General features: G+C 44.3%; 1 protein-coding gene across 1 annotated transcript; it reads left to right on the top strand.

The window, feature by feature from the left end:
- The first annotated feature begins 9,848 nt into the window (after positions 1–9,848).
- Positions 9,849–20,181, top strand: LOC115131453 (photoreceptor ankyrin repeat protein-like). Its single transcript, XM_029663202.2, has 4 exons — positions 9,849–10,154; positions 10,369–10,498; positions 17,988–18,128; positions 19,113–20,181. The coding sequence occupies exons 1-4, from the start codon at positions 9,891–9,893 to the stop codon at positions 19,940–19,942; spliced, it is 1,365 nt and encodes a 454-aa protein (XP_029519062.2). The 5' UTR covers positions 9,849–9,890; the 3' UTR covers positions 19,943–20,181.
- Positions 20,182–21,080: the final 899 nt, after the last annotated feature.

The following is a 21,080-nucleotide window of genomic DNA, read 5'->3' on the forward strand; positions in this document are numbered from 1 at the left end:
AGGGAGTTGCTAGCTTGGTGCTTTAGGTACAAGATTCGTCCGACGGAGCGTGTCGGGGATTTGATGGCACCTGGGTCAGCGCTCCATACTCGTCCTGAGGTGCGTGTTAGTCGGCTGGTGAAAAATGTGCCAGCCTCACGCACTAGGCCTCCTGTGTACCTACCTAGCCTTGCACGTCCTGTGCCAGTCCTGCTCTCAGGCTCTCCAGTACACCTTCACGGTCCAGTCCATCCTGTGCCACCTTCACATACCAGTCCTCCGGTGGCAGCTCCCCGCACCAGGCTTCCTGTGCGTGTCCTCGATCCAGTACCACCAGTTCCAGCACCACGCACCAGGCCTTCAGTGCGCCTCGCCTGTTCAGCACAGCCAGAGCCTTCCTTCCCTCTAGCGCTGTCGGAGCCTTCCGCCTGTTCAGCGCAGCCAGAGCCTTCCTCCTCTACAGCGCTGCTGGAGTCTCCCACCTGTTTAGCGCAGCCAGAGCCTTTCTCCTCTCCTGCGCTGCCGGAGCCTCCCGCCTGTTCAGCGCAGCCAGCGCTTTCCTCCTCTCCTGCGCTGTCGGAGTCTCCCGCCTGTTCAGTGCTTCCAGAGCCTTCCTCCTCTACAGCGCTGCCGGAGCCTCCTGCCTGTTCGGAGCAGCCTGAGCTGCCAGACTGCATGGAGCAGCCAGAGCTGCCAGTCTGCATGGAGCAGCCAGAGCTGTCAGCCTGCATGGAGCAGCCAGAGCTGTCAGCCTGCATGGAGCAGCCTGAGCTGTCAGACTGCATGGAGCAGCCTGAGATGTCAGTCTGCATGGAGCAGCCAGAGCTGTCAATCTGCATGGAGCAGCCAGAGCTGCCAGTCTGCATGGAGCAGCCAGAGCTGTCAATCTGCATGGAGCAGCCTGAGCTGTCAGTCAACATGGATCAGCCATGATCTTCCAGATCTGCCAGTCAACCAGACTCTTTCAGATCCGCCAGCCAGCCAGGAGCTGCCGGAGCCAACTACCTGCCTGAGCTCCATCTCAGTACTGGGCTTCCTCTCAGTACTGGGCTTCCTCTCAGTACTGGGCTTCCCCTCAGTCCCGGGCTTCCCCTCAGTCCCGGGCTTCCCCTCAGTACCGAGCTTCCCCTCAGTCCCGAGCTTCCCCTCAGTCCCGAGCTTCCCCTCAGTCCCGAGCTTCCCCTCAGTCCCGAGCTGCCCCAGTCCCGAGCTGCCACTCAGTCACGAGCTGCCCCTCAGTTCAGTGGGGTTCTGGGTGAGGACTATTAGGCCATGGTCGGCGGCGAGGGTGGATTATCCCAGGACGCGAAGGGGAGGAACTATGACATTAATGGAGTGGGGTCCACGTCCCGAGCCGGAGCCGCCACCATGGACAGACGCCCACCCTGACCCTCCCTATGGTTTTGAGGTGCGTCCGGGAGTCCGCACCTTAGGGGGGGGGGGTTCTGTCACGCCTTGGTCATAGTATTTTGTGTTGTCGTTATATATTTGGTCAGGCCAGGGTGTGACATGGGTTTAAATGTTGTATTTCGTATTGGGGTTTTGTAGGCATTGGGATTACGGCTGAGTAGGGGTGTAGCATAGGTTTGGCTGCCTGAGTCGGTTCTCAATCAGAGTCAGGTGATTCTCGTTGTCTCTGATTGGGAACCATATTTAGGTAGCCGGGGTTTCACTGTGTATTTCGTGGGTGATTGTTCCTGTCTCTGTGTTTATAGTCACCAGATAGGCTGTATAGGTTTTCACGTTTCGTTTGTTGTTTTGTATTGTTCGTGTTTTTTCGTTCAATAAACATGTATGGAAATTACCACGCTGCATTTTGGTCTGACTCTCCTTCGACGGAAGAAAACCGTAACAGGGTCTGAATATTTTCTGAATGCACTGTGTGTTTACCTATTATCTTACAGTGCTATGATGTGGCTCGTAGCCCTTTCCTGCAGACAAATGACCAAATGGCCCTTCAGTGGCCTCATGGGTGGAATGTTATTAATACTTTTCATAATTAATAACATCGTTTTTTTACGCAGAAAACCAGGTGTTTCTAAGTTAAACGCTTTTCTTCTACTTCAGTCTTCTGTGATGTATATTGTGTAAACTACCTTACTGCAGCTTACATGGAAGAATATACATGTCATTCTATGCTTTCTGTGTATCTTCTCTTCAAACCCTTAGAATATTTTCCTCCCTTTTCCCAGTAGTCTCTTGCTCTCAGAGCAGCTTCTGAACCTTCAGAACCTTCAGCACAAGCTAAAAATGTCCATCTAACCAAATCTATCCTATAAAACCCCTTCAAACTCTATGAAAAAAAACAGAACAAATTCCTCTGTCATGTCGAAGTTCTGTAACAGATTTCCATTTGCTCCTTACCCACTCCAACTGCCTTCTTTGGTATTGGGTATCAGATGTAACCAACCATTTCACCCCTTTCCTCATCCTTCCCCTAGCAACCTCCCTCTTCTTATCGCTTTCTCTCATGTCGTGCGTACAGCCCAGAACATCACTGGGGCCGAGCTCCCTGCCATCCAGGACCTCTATACCAGGCGGTGTCAGAGGAAGGCCCTAAAAATAATTGTCAAAGACTCCAGTCACCCAAGCCATGACTTTTCTCTCTGCTACCACACGGCAAGTGGTACCGGAGCGCCAAGTCTGGAACCAAAAGGCACCTGAACAGCTTCTACCCAAAGCCATAAGACTGCTGATCAGTTAATCTAATGGCTTCCTGAAATGTTTACATTGACCCCCTTTATTATTTAATTCTTGTTTTGCACTAACTTCCTTGCACTGGTTCTATGTACACTCACCTCCACCCACACACTCACACATATTACACTGACACTCCCAACACACATATGCTCACAAACACAAAACACACACACCCACACATAGACACACTTCCACATTTAAAATACGCTGCTACTCTGTTTATTATATACCATGATTTCCTAGTCACTTTTACCCCTACCTACATGTACATACTTTATTACCTCAACTACCTCGTACCCCTGTACATTGACTCGGTACTGGTACTCCTTGTATATAGCCTCATTATTGTTTTTGTGTTACAATGTGCTTTTTATCTCTGCATTGTTGGGAATGTGCTTGTAAGTAAGCATTTCACTGTAAAGTCTACACTTGTTGTATTCGGTGCATGTGACCAATAACATTACATTATATATATATTTTCCTACACTTTCTTCTCTTTTCCCCGCATTGTAATGAAAGACACAGAGATAGAGAGAGAGGGAGTGAGAGAGAAAGAGAGAGAGAGAGAGAGAGAGAGAGAGAGAGAGAGAGGAGTGAGAGAGAAAGAAAGAGAAAGAGAGAGAGAGAGAGAGAGAGAGAGAGAGAGAAAGAAAGAAAGAACAAACCATTAATACATGCACTTCTGTGTCTCCACCAAATGTTCTCTGTTGTCTGGCTGTATGTCTATGGACACACAGTACCAGTCAAATATTTGGACACGCCTACTCATTCAAGGGTTTTTGACTATTTTCTACATTGTATAGTAATAGTGCAGACATCAAAACTATGAAATAACACATATGGAATCGTGTAGTAACCAAAAAAGTGTTAAACAAATCAAAATAGATGTTAGATTTTAGATTCTTCAAAGTTGCCACCCTTTGCCTTGATGACAGCTTTGCACACTCTTGGCATTCTCTAAACCAGCTTCATGAGGTAATCACCTGGAATGCATTTCAATGAACAGGTGTGCCTTGTTAAAAGTTAACTTCTTAATGCGTTTGAGCCAATCAGTTGGGTTGTGACAAGGTAGGGGTAGTATACAGAACATAGCCCTATTTGGTAAAAGACCAAGTCCATATTATGGCAAGAACAGCTGAAATAAGCAAATAAAAATGACAGTCCATCATTACTTTAAGACATGAACAGCAGTCAATGCAGAACATTTCAAGAACTTTGTTTCTGGTGTCCTTTGACAGCTCTTTGGTCTTGGCCATGGAGTTTGGAGTGTGACTGTTTGAGGTTGTGGACAGGTGTCTTTTATACTGACAACAAGTTCAAACAGGTGCCATTAATACATGTAACGAGTGGAGGACAGATGAGCCTCTTAAAGAAGAAGTTACAGGTCTGTGAGAGCCAGAAATCTTGCTTGTTTGTAGGTGACCAAATACTTATTTTCCACCATAGTTTGCAAATAAATTCATTAAAAATCCTACAATATGATTTTCTGGATTTTTTTTCTCATTTTGTCTGTCATAATTGAAATGTACCTATGATGAAAATTACAGGCCTCTCTCATCTTTTTAAGTGGGAGAACTTGCACAATTGGTGGCTGACTAAATACTTTTTTGCCCCACTGTAAATGCTTCACAGTGTTCAAGTAACAGACACATCTCAACATCAATGAGAATCAACGGAGGCGAGAATCAGTTCTTCATGGTCGAATTGCTGCAAAGAAACCAGAGACTAAAACAGGAAGCTCCAGTGCTCAGGTCTGTTCAACGCTGGCCCGACAAATCTGATTCCACGCTTCAAGATTGCTTCGATCGCGTGGATTGGGATATGTTCCGCATTGCGTCAAACAACAACATTGACGAATACGCTGATTCGGTGAGCGAGTTTATTAACAAGTGCATCGTGATGTCTATTAAAGCATTCCCAAACCAGAAACCTTGGATTGATGGCAGCATTCGCACGAAACTGAAAGCACCAACCATTGCTTTTAACCAGGGCAAGGTGACCGGAAACATGACCGAATACAAACAGTGTAGCTATTCCCTCCGCAAGGCAATCAAACAAGCTATTAGAGAGACTGAAAAACAGCTTCTATCTCAAGGCCATCAGACTGTTAAACAGCCATCACTAACATTGAGTGTCTGCTGACTCAACTCCAGCCACTTTAATAATGGAAATTGATGTAAAAAAAAGTATCACTAGCCACTTTTAACAATGCCACTTAATATAATGTTTACATACTCTACATTGCTCATCTCATATGTATATACTGTACTCGATACCATCTACTGCATCTTGCCTATGCCGTTCTGTACCATCACTCATTCATATATCTTTATGTACATATTCTTCATCCCTTTACACTTCTGTGTATAAGGTAGTTCTTGTGAAATTGTTAGGTTAGATTACTCGTTGGTTATTATTGCATTGTCGGAACTAGAAGCACAAGCTTTTCACTACACTTGCATTAACATCTGCTAACCATGTGTATATGACAAATAAAATAAAATTAGATTTTGATTTGATTTGAAACCACTACTAAAGGACATCAATAATAAGAAGAGACTTGCTTAGGCCAAGAAACACGAGCAATGGACATTAGACCAGTGGAAATTTGTCCTTTGGTCTGATGAGTCCAAATTTGAGATTTTTGGTTCCAATCGCCATGTCTTTGTGAGACGCAGAGTAGGTTAATGGATGATCTACGCATGTCTGGTTTCCTCCATGAAGCATGGAGGAGGAGGTGTGATGGTGTGGGGGTGCTTTGCTAGTGACACTGTCTGTGATTTATTTTGAATTCAAGGCACACTTAACCAGCATAACTACCACAGCATTCTGCAGCGATACGCCATCCCATCTGGTTTGAGCGCAGTTTTTTAAAATTCGATTTTTCAACAGGACAATGACCCAACACACCTCCAAGCTCTGTAAAGGCTATTTGACCAAGAATGAGAGTGATGGAGTGCTGCATGAGATGACCTGGCCTCCACAATCACCCGACCTCAACCCAATTCAGATAGTTTGGGATGAGTTGGACCGCAGAGGGAAGTAAAAGCAGCCAACAAGTGCTCAGCATATGTGGAAACTCCTTTTATAGACTGTTGGAAAATCATTCCAGGTTAAGCTGGTTGAGAGAATGCCAAGAGTGTTCAAAGCTGTCATCAAGGCAAAGGGTGGCTACTTTGAAAAATATAAAGTATATTTTGATTTGTTTAACACTTTTTTGGTTACTACATGATTCAATATGGGTTATTTCAAAATATGGATTTCTTCAGTATTATTCTATAATGTAGAGAATAGTAAAAATAAACAAAAATCGTTGAATGAGTTGGTGTGTCCAAACTTTTGACTTGTACTGTATGGGTATACGCTTGTCTGTGTATATATATTTGCTTATACTGTGTGTGTGTGTGTGTGTGTGTAAGTTTGCTTTGTAATGCTTATTTCTGTGAGAGCCACACATTATGTTTCCAAGAATCCTAGTATCATCACTAACAGAGGCATTGTTTGTCCTCTGTATAAAACACAAAGTTATAACACTCTCAAAACACCCACTCACCATTTGCCCCAGTGGCCTGTACCTCTGAGACAACACAAAAACAGTTTTCAGACAGTTGCAGCATTGCACTGTTGTCCTCCTCCAGATACCATTTGTACATGTGATGTAGGATTCATGTGTATGTGTTGGATACACTGAAAGTAAGTTAGAATGGGAATATTTGATTCAGTGTGTGTGAGCGTATGTAGGGGTAAGCTGAGCCATTTTTTACATTCAGCATCACTCCGTCAAGGGAAATATAGTTTTCTTTTTAGCAAAGATGCCTATATATATTTCAGGATGTTGTGCATCCCTGGAAATAATCAGAATTCATGTATTGAATGAAATTACCACAACATTTTAAAATCCACATCTCTCTTTTTTTCCCAAAGATGATTCAACACACACACAATTTATTTTAGTATTTGAATCATTTTAAGCATCTTTTAACACAGGCTTAACACCTAACAAAGACGTTGTACTTTTTTAAACACTTACAACTGAAGTAATTGAATGAAAAACAGAAAATTATTAGGAATAACCAGCAGGGAATATGTCTATTTAAACCCTTTTTCAAAGCCATAACCATTGGAGATTCATTATTGATCAACTGCCAAGAATCCAATATTAGCCAGACCCATGACTTTGGTTAAAACATAGATTTGGTTTTAGACATAGCCCCAGTTCCTTTCCCTGAAAGATATTGTAGCTTCTTTCCAGTCCCATATCAGGAGATAGGACGAATGAGTGTGTCCATGAAAAAACGTATGAGGTAAACCCCAAGAACTGAATCAGAAAAAAACAGCTAAATCTCTCTTTCTAGTTCTGTACTGTAAAAGGACAGGAGTTCTGTTTTGTTTTTAGCTCAGCAGTAGCGCCACTCTGTGGTAAATCTAAGCTGTTCCACTAGTCTGCGAAATCAAACCAACAGATCTGAAGATCTTAGTGGGAATTAAATGACCGTGAGAAAGTGATAGATTTGATAGATTTAAAGTCCTAGAAAACATTTAGACTCCTCTGGCATAAGCTGCTTTCATTAAAGCACCAGATCATTGCTCTCTGTCTGGCTCTGGTATGTTGAACAACAAACACTATTTAAAAGATGAGAAGAAGTTGGCTGTTTTTAGTGTATTATCGAATCATAATCTAAATAGAAAGAGCAAGATTGAGAGAAAAAGGTGGTGGGAGTGTCACCTCTCGTTCTGTATCCATGTCATGTGTCGTTATACGAGTACTTATACTACTTAATTCCAGCCTTATCCCAGTCTAGGCCACCCCATTGGTGGGGCTTGACAAGCAGCAGTGTGTTTGGTAACAAAGCTGTGTCCCACAGTAAACTCTGATCAGGCAGGACTATGTGTATTTGGATGGAATGAGAAGCTTGAGGGAGTCACCCTGCCAGACAGGTGGAATATCAGAGAAAATAAAGAACAGACACAATAAGATTATGACAGAGGCATCATGGGAAAGGTCTGTTGGGCAGACTTTGCTGAGTCATCTCTTTGCCTCCTTCTTCCTTGTTTCCCCTACAGTTCTGTCTTCAACACCACTGGACTGTTTACTCTGTTCTGACTGCAACTCTCACGTAGACCTTTGTAATGGGTCATAAACACATCTGTGTTGTTTTTAAGCCACAAATCACATCATTTGTAAAAATACGAGACCGGTCTTCACAAACCATGAATGACACATTAGAACAGTGTCCAAACTGGGGAGCCACAAGATGGTGAGGTAAGTATGACTGTAAGAGAAATACCTCTCATTGGTCAGGAGGACAACACAAGGGGGAAGTTTGTTGGCTTGAGGGGGACTTTGGCACAACAGTCATACCTGTCTGCTTCAAAAAGATGTCGAATAAGGCAATGGATTAACTGAATGAAATGGGGGGAAAACCTTGCATGACACTCGTGATTACACAACATAATTTCCTAACACTGTGTTACAGTGGCTCAGAGAGGACAATATAAGAGGGAAAGGGACAGTCGGTTTGTTTCAGACTTAAGGTGGCATAGGTCTCAACGTATTTGTGGTTTGTAGAGAGAGATGGAAATGGCCATTCAATAATCCCCTCTTGAAATCCTCAGTAATTGGGATGAGGTGAGAGAGCATGCTGGCTGACTTGAGACACCTGGTGTCTACGTTAAGACTCCTCCTCTGACTCCTCCTCTGATCCTCATGTCGTCCGGCAGACTATGGGATGGAGAAGGGAAATGCACCGACGTAAATGGGCCTGTGTGGGAAACCTGCATTCACCTGTCACTCACTGGAAGGACACAGGAAAAGAGGTGGATTAGGAAGTGACTTCTGTATCTTTACACGGTTGTTGGGTGGTGTACCATATCTACAGAGAATAATTTTTTTGGGCAGTTTGAACAATATCTTCTCAAGAGGCAGAGTGAGTAGAAACCAGTTAGATTTTTGAGGTAAGTGCATTCTTCAGGGATGGGTTTTAAAAGATGTTCTGCCAGAGACGTTCTACTAGAGACAGTTTTGAAGATTTAATTATAGATTGTGTTCTTTATAATGATCTTCTAGAAATGTGCATGCTCAGGTGAACGATAATTGAACCGAGCACAACAGTTGCTGACTGTTTTCTGCCGTTAAGAGGCAATGGTTCAGGACGCTCAACTGCATTTCAGTCTGTGCTCTGGACATCAAAGACGATGTAGAACAAATTCTCAAGCTTATATTATAGATGGTTCCATGTTTTGCAAATAGAGTGCCTTTAATCTTGCATAAGAGGCTTTGTAACCCCAGGGACTCTGTTGATGTGTTTTACATCAGCATCTCTGAAACACCTGTCTCCCTGGGTGACACTCTATCCTCAGTGGTCCTCTGTCTATCTATTGGTTTCTCAACCCTCCATTTGTTCTTTAACAGTGTGGCACCCTGATGTGGGGTCGCTGGGGTCGTTGAAACACTGTACAATTAGTCTGAGGATACATGTATCTGTGATGCATCTGTGATGCGTTATGCATCAGTAATACGTATATCCAACATCTCAACATCTCTGAGGCTTATCCTCGTAAGCGAAAAACAACCAGAGACGTTTCAATGGCCAAGATGCGAGGATGGCCTGGTACAGGTGTGGCTGGATTTAAAGCCCAAACACGAGCCGCTGAAGTCCCACGTGTGACTCTTTTTATTCTTAGTGTGAATTTAGCATTGTGTTCAGAAGGGCTTTCAGATCCTAATCCAGTTATTCAACACTGAAGGCACGTTGAGTTCGCTCAGCCACAACCGTTCTGTTGCCATACACAGAGATTAAATGGGCAATCTAGGACAACAACAAACTGGTCATCCCCCCACTTATTTGGTAAACAGCTGAGGGATAGGGCTGGAGAAGTGTAACCACTCTCAAAGAGATAAACAATCATTATCCCTGATGAAGAATTATGTTGCGTTTCCTCCAGTCAATCTGTCAATCATATCAGAGAAATGTGTTGTTGATCTATAGATCATTCTAATGGCCCATTGAATGGCTCTGTGGTTTTGCCTCAACTTCAATGTTAACACAATCAACAGACTGGTCTGACCCCTGGTTTATTTCCCATAGAGGTCTCTAGGTGTGTGCCCATGCCAGACTGCGTTTTAGTCTCTGACATTTGACCCATCTTGTTCTGTTTCTCAAAGCTCCAGTTGTGATGTAGGCTGAGGGTCCAGTTCCATCTCTTCCAAGATGGCTGCTGTGAAGAACTCTGTGTCTGAGGACCCCCTCCTGGGCAAAGGCCCTGACAAGGACGCCTCAGAGGTGTCTTTGTCAGGGAGTGTGTTAGACTCTGGGAGTGTCCTCTCAGATGACTACGAGCAGGAAGGTGATTCACAGGGTACTGCCAACACGCTGTATGATGTGTGCACTCGGAATGACCCCCTGGCGCTCCGAAAGGTTCTGGAGAGAGGGGTTACAAAAGAGGAGGTCATGGCGGTAGACCACAACGGCTGGGTATGGGTCTCTCTTGCTAGCTTTGGGGGTGTATGATCCAGCGAGTCCTGAGGATTACTAGTTTAAATACCAGGAGCATCATGCCCCCTGTATGAAGACACAGAATGCTTCAATCAAGTCATGTATAATTGTTGTTGGACTTAATTGCAGCCTTCACTCTGACACAGTCAGATTTTTTCTTCATCAGTCTAATCCACATTTTTTTACCCAACAGACTGGACTGATGGTGGCGTGCTATAAGGGTTTTTTGGACATTGTGCAATCTCTTTACCACTGTCCCTACCTGGACATAAATCACCAGGACAACGATGGCAACACAGCACTGATGATCGCTGCACAAGCAGGTGAGCCACTCTCACCAGACCTATTACTAAATACTACACAGTGAAACGTCATTAGCACATGGTTGCATTCCAAATGGAACCTATTTCCTTTATAGAGTACAACCAAAGATTTTTATAACTAATCCAGGGTATACCAGAGCCTGTCGTTTCCAATGGGAGAAAATTAATCATAGTGGGCAGAACAAGCAAGGTGGTGGGTAGAGCCAAGCACAAGATAGTGAGATCCTATTGGCGCGTTCTAGTATTTATTTGAATATTTCCCTTGGGGAACGTATACCCTGTGAAGTATGCGTGTGCAATAACTCATTTTGCCCTTGCACTCCTTTTAAACAACTAAAAAAAAAAAAAATTGACAAAGGGTAAAGTCTACAAAACACAGTCCACTCTGTTTGTTTATTTTATTTATTTTTTATTTCACCTTTATTTAACCAGGTATGCAAGTTGAGAACAAAGTTCTCATTTACAATTGCGACCTGGCCAAGATAAAGCAAAGCAGTTCGACAGGTACAACGACACAGAGTTACACATGGAGTAAAACAAACATACAGTCAATAATACAGTAGAAACAAGTCTATATACGATGTGAGCAAATGAGGTGAGAAGGGAGGTAAAGGCAAAAAAAGGCCATGGTGGCAAAGTAAATACAATATAGCAAGTAAAACACTGGAATGGTAGATTTGCAGTGGAAGAATGTGCAAAGTAGAAATAAAAATAATGGGGTGCAAAGGAGCAAAATAAATAAATAAATAAATGCAGTAGGGGAAGAGGTAGTTGTTTGGGCTAAATTATAGATGGGCTATGTACAGGTGCAGTAATCTGTGAGCTGCTCTGACAGCTGGTGCTTAAAGCTAGTGAGGGAGATAAGTGTTTCCAGTTTCAGAGATTTTTGTAGTTCGTTCCAGTCATTGGCAGCAGAGAACTGGAAGGAGAGGCGGCCAAAGGAAGAATTGGTTTTGGGCGTGACCAGAGAGATATACCTGCTGGAGCGCGTGCTACAGGTGGGTGCTGCTATGGTGACCAGCGAGCTGAGATAAGGGGGGACTTTACCTAGCAGGGTCTTGTAGATGACGAGTAAAACCAAATGCATGCTTTTCAACCGATCGCTGCCTGCACCCGCATGCCCGACTAGCATCACCACCCTGGATGGTTCCGACCTTGAATATGTGGACATCTATAAGTACCTAGGTGTCTGGCTAGACTGCAAACTCTCCTTCCAGACTCACATCAAACATCTCCAATCGAAAATCAAATCAAGAGTCGGCTTTCTATTCCGCAACAAAGCCTCCTTCACTCACGCCGCCAAGCTTACCCTAGTAAAACTGACTATCCTACCGATCCTCGATTTCGGCGATGTCATCTACAAAATGGCTTCCAACACTCTACTCAGCAAACTGGATGCAGTCTATCATAGTGCCATCCGTTTTGTCACCAAAGCACCTTATACCACCCACCACTGCGACTTGTATGCTCTAGTCGGCTGGCCCTCGCTACATATTCGTCGCCAGACCCACTGGCTCCAGGTCATCTACAAGTCCATGCTAGGTAAAGCTCCGCCTTATCTCAGTTCACTGGTCACGATGGCAACACCCATCCGTAGCACACGCTCCAGCAGGTGTATCTCACTGATCATCCCTAAAGCCAACACCTCATTTGGCCGCCTTTCGTTCCAGTACTCTGCTGCCTGTGACTGGAACGAACTGCAAAAATCGCTGAAGTTGGAGACTTTTATCTCCCTCACCAACTTCAAACATCAGCTATCCGAGCAGCTAACCGATCGCTGCAGCTGTACATAGTCTATTGGTAAATAGCCCACCCATTTTCACCTACCTCATTCCCATACTGTTTTTATACTGTTTTTTTATTTATTTATTTACTTTTCTGCTCTTTTGCACACCAATATCTCTACCTGTACATGGCCATCTGATCATTTATCACCCCAGTGTTAATCTGCAAAATTGTATTATTCGCCTACCTCCTCATGCCTTTTGCACACATTGTATATAGACTGCCCATTTTTTTTTCTACTGTGTTATTGACTTGTTAATTGTTTACTCCATGTGTAACTCTGTGTTGTCTGTTCACACTGCTATGCTTTATCTTGGCCAGGTCGCAGTTGCAAATGAGAACTTGTTCTCAACTAGCCTACCTGGTTAAATAAAGGTGAAATAAAAAAATAAAAAAATGACCTGGAGCCAGTGGGTTTGGCGACGAGAGTGAAGCGAGGGCCAGACAACGAGAGCGTACAGGTCGCAGTTGTGGATAGTATATGGGGCTTTGGTGACAAAATGGATGGCACTGTGATAGACTGCATCCAATTTATTGAGTAGGGTATTGGAGGCTATTTTGTAAATGACATCGCCGAAGTCGAGGAGTGGATGGTCAGTTTTACGAGGGTATGTTTGGCAGCATGAGTGAAGGATGCTTTGTTTGCGAAATAGGAAGCCAATTCAAGATTTAACTTTGGATTGGTGATGTTTGATGTGAGTCTGGAAGGAGAGTTTACAGTCTAATCAGACACCTAGGTATTTGTAGTTTTCCACATATTCTAAGTCAGAACCGTCCAGAGTAGTGATGCTGGAAGGGTGGGCAGGTGCAGGCAGCGATCAGTTGAAAAGCATGCATTTAGTTTTACTTGTATTTAAGAGCAGTTGGAGGCCACGGAAGGAGAGTTGTAATGGCATTGAAGCTCGTTTGGAGGGTTGTTAACACAGTGTCCAAAGAAGGGCAAGAAGTATACAGAATGGTGTCGTCTGCGTAGAGGTGGATCAGAGACTCACCAGCAGCAAGAGCGACATCATTGATATATACAGAGAAGAGAGTCGGCCCAATAATTGAACCCTGTGGCACCCCAATAGAGATTGTCAGAGGCCCGGACAACAGGCCCTCTTATTTGACACACTGAACTCTATCAGAGAAGTAATTGGTGAACCAGGCGAGGGTAGCCTAGTGGTTAGAGCGTTGGACTAGTAACCGGAAGGTTGCAAGTTCAAACCCCCGAGCTGACAAGGTACAAATCTGTCATTCTGCCCCTGAACAGGCAGTTAACCCACTGTTCCTAGGCCGTCATTGAAAATAAGAATTTGTTCTTAACTGACTTGCCTAGTTAAATAAAGGTAAAATAAAATAAAAATCATTTGAGAAACCAAGGCTATCGAGGATGTGGTGATTGACGAACGTCGAAAGCCTTGGCCAGGTCAATGAATACGGCTGCACAGTATTGTTTCTTATCAATGGCGGTTAAGATATCGTTTAGGACCTTGAGCGTGGCTGAGGTGCACCCATGACCAGCTCTGAAACCAGATTGCATAGCGGAGAATGTGCGGTGGGATTCGAAATGGTCGGTAATCTGTTTGTTGACTTGGCTTTCGAAGACCTTAGAAGGCAGGGTAGGATAGATATAGGTCTGTAGCAGTTTGGGTCCAGAGTGTCCCCCCCTTTGAAGAGGGGGATGACCGCAGCTGCTTTCCAAAATCTTTGGTTTCCAACCAGACACCCTCATTTGTTGACTTCTGTGATCGAAAAAGCCTTGGTTTCATGCATGTCAACATCAGAAGCCTCCTCCCTAAGTTTGTTTTACTCACTGCTTTAGCACACTCTGCTAACCCAGATGTCCTTGCCATGTCTGAATCCTGGCTTAGATTTCCATACCCAACTATAACATTGTCCGTCAAGATAGAACTGCCAAAGGGGGAGGAGTTGCAGTCTACTGCAGAGATAGCCTGCAAAGTAATGTCATACTTTCCAGGTCCATACCCAAACAGTTCGAACTACTCATTTTAAAAATTACTCTCTCCAGGAATAAGTCTCTCACTGTTGCCGCCTGCTACCGACCCCCCTCAGCTCCCAGCTGTGCCCTGGACACCATTTGTGAATTGATCACCCCCCATCTAGCTTCAGAGTTTGTTCTGTTAGGTGACCTAAACTGGGATATGCTTAACACCCCGATCACTGCCTCATTGCCTGTATCCGCTACGGATCCGCAGTCAAACGACCACCCCTCATCACTGTCAAACGCTCCCTAAAACACTTCTGCGAGCAGGCCTTTCTAATCGACCTGGCCCGGGAATCCTGGAAGGATATTGACCTCATCCCGTCAGTTGAGGATGCCTGGTCATTCTTTAAAAGTAACTTCCTCACCATTTTAGATAAGCATGCTCCGTTCAAAAAATGCAGAACTAAGAACAGATATAGCCCTTGGTTCACCCCAGACCTGACTGCCCTCGACCAGCACAAAAACATCCTGTGGCGGATAGCATCGAATAGTCCCCGCAATATGCAACTGTTCAGGGAAGTCAGGAACCAATACACGCAGTCAGTCAGGAAAGCAAAGGCCAGCTTCTTCAGGCAGAAATTTGCATCCTGTAGCTCTAACTCCAAAAAGTTCTGGGACACTGTAAAGTCCATGGAGAACAATAGCACCTCCTCCCAGCTGCCAACTACACTGAGGCTAGGTAACACGGTCACCACCGATAAATCCATGATTATCGAAAACTTCAACAAGCATTTCTCAACGGCTGGCCATGCCTTCCTCCTGGCTACTCCAACCTCGGGCCAACAGCTCCGCCCCCCCCCCCCCCCACCCCCCCCGCAGCTACTCGCCCAAGCCTCTCCAGGTTATCTTTTACCCAAATCCAGATAGCAGATGTTCTGAAAGAGCTGCAAAACCTGGACGCGTACAAATCAGCTGGGCTTGACAATCTGGACCCTCTATTTCTGAAACTATCCGCCGCCATTGTAGCAACCCCTATTACCAGCCTGTTCAACCTCTCTTTCATATCGTCTGAGATCCCCAAGGATTGGAAAGCTGCCGCAGTCGTCCCCCTCTTCAAAGGGGAGACACCCTGGACCCAAACTGTTACAGACCTATATCCATCCTGCCCTGCCTATCTAAGGTCTACGAAAGCAAAGTCAACAAACAGGTCACTGACCATCTCGAATCACACCGTACCTTCTCCGCTGTGCAATCTGGTTTCCGAGCCGGTCACGGGTGCACCGCAGTCACGCTCAAGATACTAAACGATATCATAACCGCCATTGATAAAAGACAGTACTGTGCAGCCGTCTTCATCGACCTGGCCAAGGATTTCGACTCTGTCAATCACCATATTCTTATCGGCAGACTCAGTAGCCTCGGTTTTTCTAATGACTGCCTTGCCTGGTTCACCAACTACTTTCCAGACAGAGTTCAGTGTGTCAAATCGGTGGGCATGTTGTCCGGTCCTCTGGCAGTCTCTATGGGGGTGCCACAGGGTTCAATTCTCGGGCCGACTCTTTTCTCTGTATATATCAATGATGTTGCTCTTGCTGCGGGCGATTCCCTGATCCACCTCTACGCAGACGACACCATTCTGTATACTTCCGGCCCTTCCTTGGACACTGTGCTAGCTAACCTCCAAACGAGCTTCAATGCCATACAACACTCCTTCCGTGGCCTCCAACTGCTCTTAAACGCTAGTAAAACCAAATGCATGCTTTTCAACCGATCGCTGCCTGCACCCGCACGCCCGACTAGCATCATCACCCTGGATGGTTCCGACCTAGAATATGTGGACATCTATAAGTACCTAGGTGTCTGACTAGACTGTAAACTCTCCTTCCAGACTCATATCAAACATCTCCAATCTAAAATCAAATCTAGAGTCGGCTTTCTATTCCGCAACAAAGCCTCCTTCACTCACGCCGCCAAACTTACCCTAGTAAAACTGACTATCCTACCGATCCTCAACTTCGGCGATGACATCTACAAAATAACTTCCAATACTCTACTCAGCAAACTGGATGCAGTTTATCAAAGTGCCATCCGTTTTGTTACTAAAGCACCTTATACCACCCACCACTGCGACCTGTATGCTCTAGACGGCTGGCCCTCGCTACATATTCGTCGCCAGACCCACTGGCTCCAGGTCATCTACAAGTCCATGCTAGGTAAAGCTCCGCCTTATCTCAGTTCACTGGTCACGATGGCAACACCCACCCATAGCACACGCTCCAGCAGGTGTATCTCACTGATCATCCCTAAAGCCAACACCTCATTTGGCCGCCTTTCGTTCCAGTTCTCTGCTGCCTGTCACTGGAACGAACTGCAAAAATCGCTGAAGTTGGAGACTTTTATCTCCCTCACCAACTTCAAACATCTGCTATCTGAGCTGCTAACCGATCGCTGCAGCTCTACATAGTCTATCGGTAAATAGCCCACCCAATTTTACCTACCATACTGTTTATATTTATTTACTTTTCTGCTCTTTTGCACACCAGTATCTCTACCTGTACATGACCATCTGATCATTTATCACTTCAGTGTTAATCTGCAAAATTGTAATTATTCGCCTACCTCCTCATGCCTTTTGCACACAATGTATATAGACTCTCTTTTTTTTCTACTGTGTTATTGACTTGTTAATTGTTTACTCCATGTGTAACTCTGTGTTGTATGTTCACACTGCTATGCTTTATCTTGGCCAGGTCGCAGTTGTAAATGAGAACTTGTTCTCAACTAGCCTACCTGGTTAAATAAAGGTGAAATTTAAAAAATATATAAAAATGTTAAAAAAAACATCTTTGTGAATCTCAGTCGACACGAAAGAGAGGTTGAACAGGCTGGTAATAGTGGTCGCAACAATGGTGGTGGTGGTGTCCAGAGCACAGCTGGGGGCAGAGGGTGGTCTATAGCAGGCGGCAACGGTGAGAGACTTGTTTTTAGAGAGGTGGATTTTTTGAAGTAGAAGGCTATCTCTGCAGTAGATTGCAACACCGCCCCCTTTGGTCATCCTATCTTGTCTGAAAATGTTGTCGTTAGGGATGGAGATTTTAGAGTTTTTGGTGGTCTTCCTAAACCAGGATTCAGACACGGCTAGGACATCCGGGTTGGCAGAGTGTGCTAAAGCAGTGAATAAAACAAACTTAGGGAGGAGGCTTCTAATGTTAACATACATGAAACCAAGGCTATTACAGTTACAAAAGTCATCAAAAGAGAGCGCCTGGGGAATAGGAGTGGAGCTAGGCACTGCAGGGCCTGGATTAACCTCTACATCACCAGAGGAACAGAGGAGGAGTAGGCTAAGGGTACGGCTGAAAGCTATGAGAATTGGTCGTCTAGGACGTCTGGAATAGAGAGTAAAAGGAGAAGGTTTCTGGGGGCGGTACAGATTACAGATGATAGTTTTGGAAAGAGAAAATTGTATAGAGATCAAATGTTTAATCGATGAGAAAATTAGCAGAATGTTGGCCAAAACCACTCCATCTTCTCCCACTGCCGGCCACTGGGCTTCCTCTCCTCACCTTATTTGGTAGTGAGTGGAAACGCCCTCCAGATTTTTCACATTCAAACATCCAGTGAAATATCCGGCTCATTGTTCTATCTGTGGTACTTACTACTTCAAAAGTAGTGCACTACATAGGAAATAATGGTGACATTTGTGACAGGCCTTTAGTATTTTCGATGGCGCCTCATGATACCCTGAACCCATTCTCACCCTGTATCCTTCTCCAGGTCACACCATTACAGTGACCTACATCCTAAACTACTACCCCGGGGCAGACACAGAGATCCGGGACTGCCGTGGCTTCACCGCACTCATTAAAGCTGCCATGCAGGGCCGAGACGATGTGGTGTCTTCCCTCGTCATGGCCGGTGAGTGAGAGGCCTCCTCCACTTCAACGCTACCATACACACCATACTGTAGTCATGAGAAAACATCTTATGAATGTTTAGATAACCTGAGAAATTGATGTTACAAGTATAAAAACATAATTCTGACCCTAATTTACCTGCGTATACTGGGTATAAGCCTTCATTGTATGTTTGTGCAGTTCACAGTTCACAGTTCACATAGCTCACATGTATTATCAGACACACAACAGTGTGTCCGCTGACATTAAATTAATTAAATTACTTCAGAGATTCCAAAGGGTATACTTCTAAACAGAAGTAAGGCCCAGAGAGGGAGAGAGGAGGAATAGATAGTTATACACACAGAATTCTGGGATTAGCCTATGCTTTCTCCCAGGTAGCAATGTTGCTGACTCAGGCAATTGGCAATTATAAAATCTCTGTTCTATTTGGGGTTGAGCATGAACCCACAAATTGAAGGGCAAAGGTTATAGGAAGTGTGTAGTAATGTGTTTGGGATGGATGTACCTGTGGTGTGTCTGCCAATGTTTGCAGTCAACTTTCTCTGGTTGGGAGCATGTGTTAGTGACGGATGCCAGGTTTAAGGGATCAATTAGGGGGCACACTCTGGTGTAATCTTTGTCTTGGCTGCCGGGAGATTAGCGAAGTTTCTTTACTCCAGATATGTTGTCCTCTTTTCACAAGATCAGTAGTATCCACTGGAGTCACAGTCACTCATTTGTCAATATGCTAAAAGAGTTGAGGAAAACATGCTCAGCTAACTGAAGCCTTTCCCCCATCACATTAAAGATAATTAATTCTCCCCTCTATCCATCATAAACCAAGAAGCATCTATGTTTTCTTATTCATGTAGCACATGATTATCATTATGGTGCTATAATATAGATCTATATGCAATGGAATGTGAATGAAAGTGTTTCAATGGAGAAATATTATGACCTGAAAGCTATTTATTTTTTCCCTTCACTGCTATTTGTCTTCCAGGTGCAGACCTAAATGCAATAGACACCAGGAAGCAGAAGTGTGCGCGGGACTGGGCACTAAAGACGGGCCGCTACGAGACCTTGAGCCGCCTCCGCCGCCTCAACCTGCGGCCTAGAGCCGAGCAGTTTACTGAGAGCTACATCCCCGAGTGGCCAGAACTGAAAGTGCTGGTGGCCAAAGCCACAGCCAACAAGAGCACCGGCCAGATGATCACCCAGCGCATCAAGTCCACCTTCAGCTTCAATTTTCTCCAAGACCCCCAGGACAACGGGGTCTTGGACCATATGGTGCGTATCACCACCAGCATCCACAGCCCTTTGGTGGCCACCGCCTGCCGGCCGCTATGCCCCACCAGCCCCCCCGAGGTGGGAAAGAGGCGCTTGGCCGTGCCTGAGCTGAGGAAGAAGCACTCAGAGAAGAAGCTGGAGGAGAGCTCTGTGTGCCACAGCAAAGGCTCCGTCTCCGTCTCCTCCATCATTCCACACATCCACTTGGCCGAGACCATCGCCACGTCCTGCTGTGTGGACACAGAGCGCAGGGGCAGTATTATCTCTATAGCCTCAATCGGGGTGTGCACCTTCATGCCCAGGAACATGGCCCACAGGAATAGTGTGTTCCCTTCCGGCTGCATCCCCAAGATCCAGATAGTGAAGTCTGGAGAGCCCACGCCTAGGAAGGAAAAAAAGAAGAAGAGGCACAAGGGTCACCTGGAGCTGCCCGTATGGAAGTACAAAGCAGAGAAGCAAGAGAATAAGGAGAAGAAGAAAGCAGAGAAAGAAAAAGAGAAGGCCAAGAAGGAAAAGGAAAGGAAAAAGAAGAGAGAGAAGTAGTGAGATGTCTAAAGCTGCCAATTTATTTCGATGCCACACATTTCCAATAACTTCCTATATATTTTTCCTGGAGTTATACTCCAAACATCTGAATGATGAAGTACTGCTCAAATTACTCAAAGGTTTGGACTCGGTTTTATGGCCAATGCAGTAAAATTGATTCTTTAAAGGCCATCATATTCATACTGCTTTGTAAAGTTTTTTTTTTTTTACAGGACCAGTAAAGGCCCCGTGCACTACATTTGTGAAATTTTTATAACTGAATGTATTCAAGTGTTTACCAGCATTTGCAACTTGAGTCTGATAATTATTTGTATAAAACAGTTCATCTGAAAATAATTCTGGAATATACAGGAAAGCATTCAGACCTCTTGACTTTTTGACATTTTGTTATGTTACAGCCTTATTCTAAAATGTTTTTTGTTTTTTAAATTATCCTCAGCAATCTACACACAATAACCCATAATGACAAAGCGAAAACAGGCTTTTAGAAATGTTTGCACATTTATTAATATATAAAAAACAGAAATACCTTATTTACATAAGTATTCAGACCCTTTGCTATGAGACTCCATATTAAGCTCAGGTGCATCCTGTTTCCATTGTTTTTTATTTTTACCTTTATTTAACTAGGCTAGTCAGTTAAGAACATATTCTTATTTTCAATGACGGCCTAGGAACAGTGGGTTAACTGCCTTGTTCATCCTTGAGATGTTTCTTCAACTTAATTTGAGTCCACTTGTGGTAAATTGATTGAAAAGGCACACACCTGTCTTTAGAAGGTCCCACCAATTGCTTTGGCATTATGGGGTACTGTATGTAGATCGATGAGGATTTAAAAAAAATACGTAACAAAATGTGGAAAAAGTTAAGGGGTCTGAATACTTTCCGAATGCATCTTTCACAATGGTTTATTTACACAATAAAGTCACCAACACACACACATATATATATATATATATATATATATATATATATATATAAATAAATGTATGTATGTATATAAATGTATGTATGTACAGTCGGGGAAAAAAGTATTTAGTCAGCCACCAATTGTGCAAGTTCTCCCACTTAAAAAGATGAGAGAGGCCTGTAATTTTCATCATAGGTACACGTCAACTATGACAGACAAAATGAG

Source organism: Oncorhynchus nerka, linkage group LG2 (assembly GCF_034236695.1).
Source record: "Oncorhynchus nerka isolate Pitt River linkage group LG2, Oner_Uvic_2.0, whole genome shotgun sequence".
Lineage (NCBI taxonomy): Eukaryota > Metazoa > Chordata > Actinopteri > Salmoniformes > Salmonidae > Oncorhynchus > Oncorhynchus nerka.

Bases quoted from the DNA above. Each gene is read 5' to 3' on its own strand.
- LOC115131453 (XM_029663202.2), top strand. From the start codon at position 9,891: ATGGCTGCTGTGAAGAACTCTGTGTCTGAGGACCCCCTCCTGGGCAAA. The intron at 10,155-10,368 runs GTATGGGTCTCT...TTTACCCAACAG, and splicing joins CGGTAGACCACAACGGCTGG to ACTGGACTGATGGTGGCGTG. The intron at 18,129-19,112 runs GTGAGTGAGAGG...TTTGTCTTCCAG, and splicing joins GTCTTCCCTCGTCATGGCCG to GTGCAGACCTAAATGCAATA.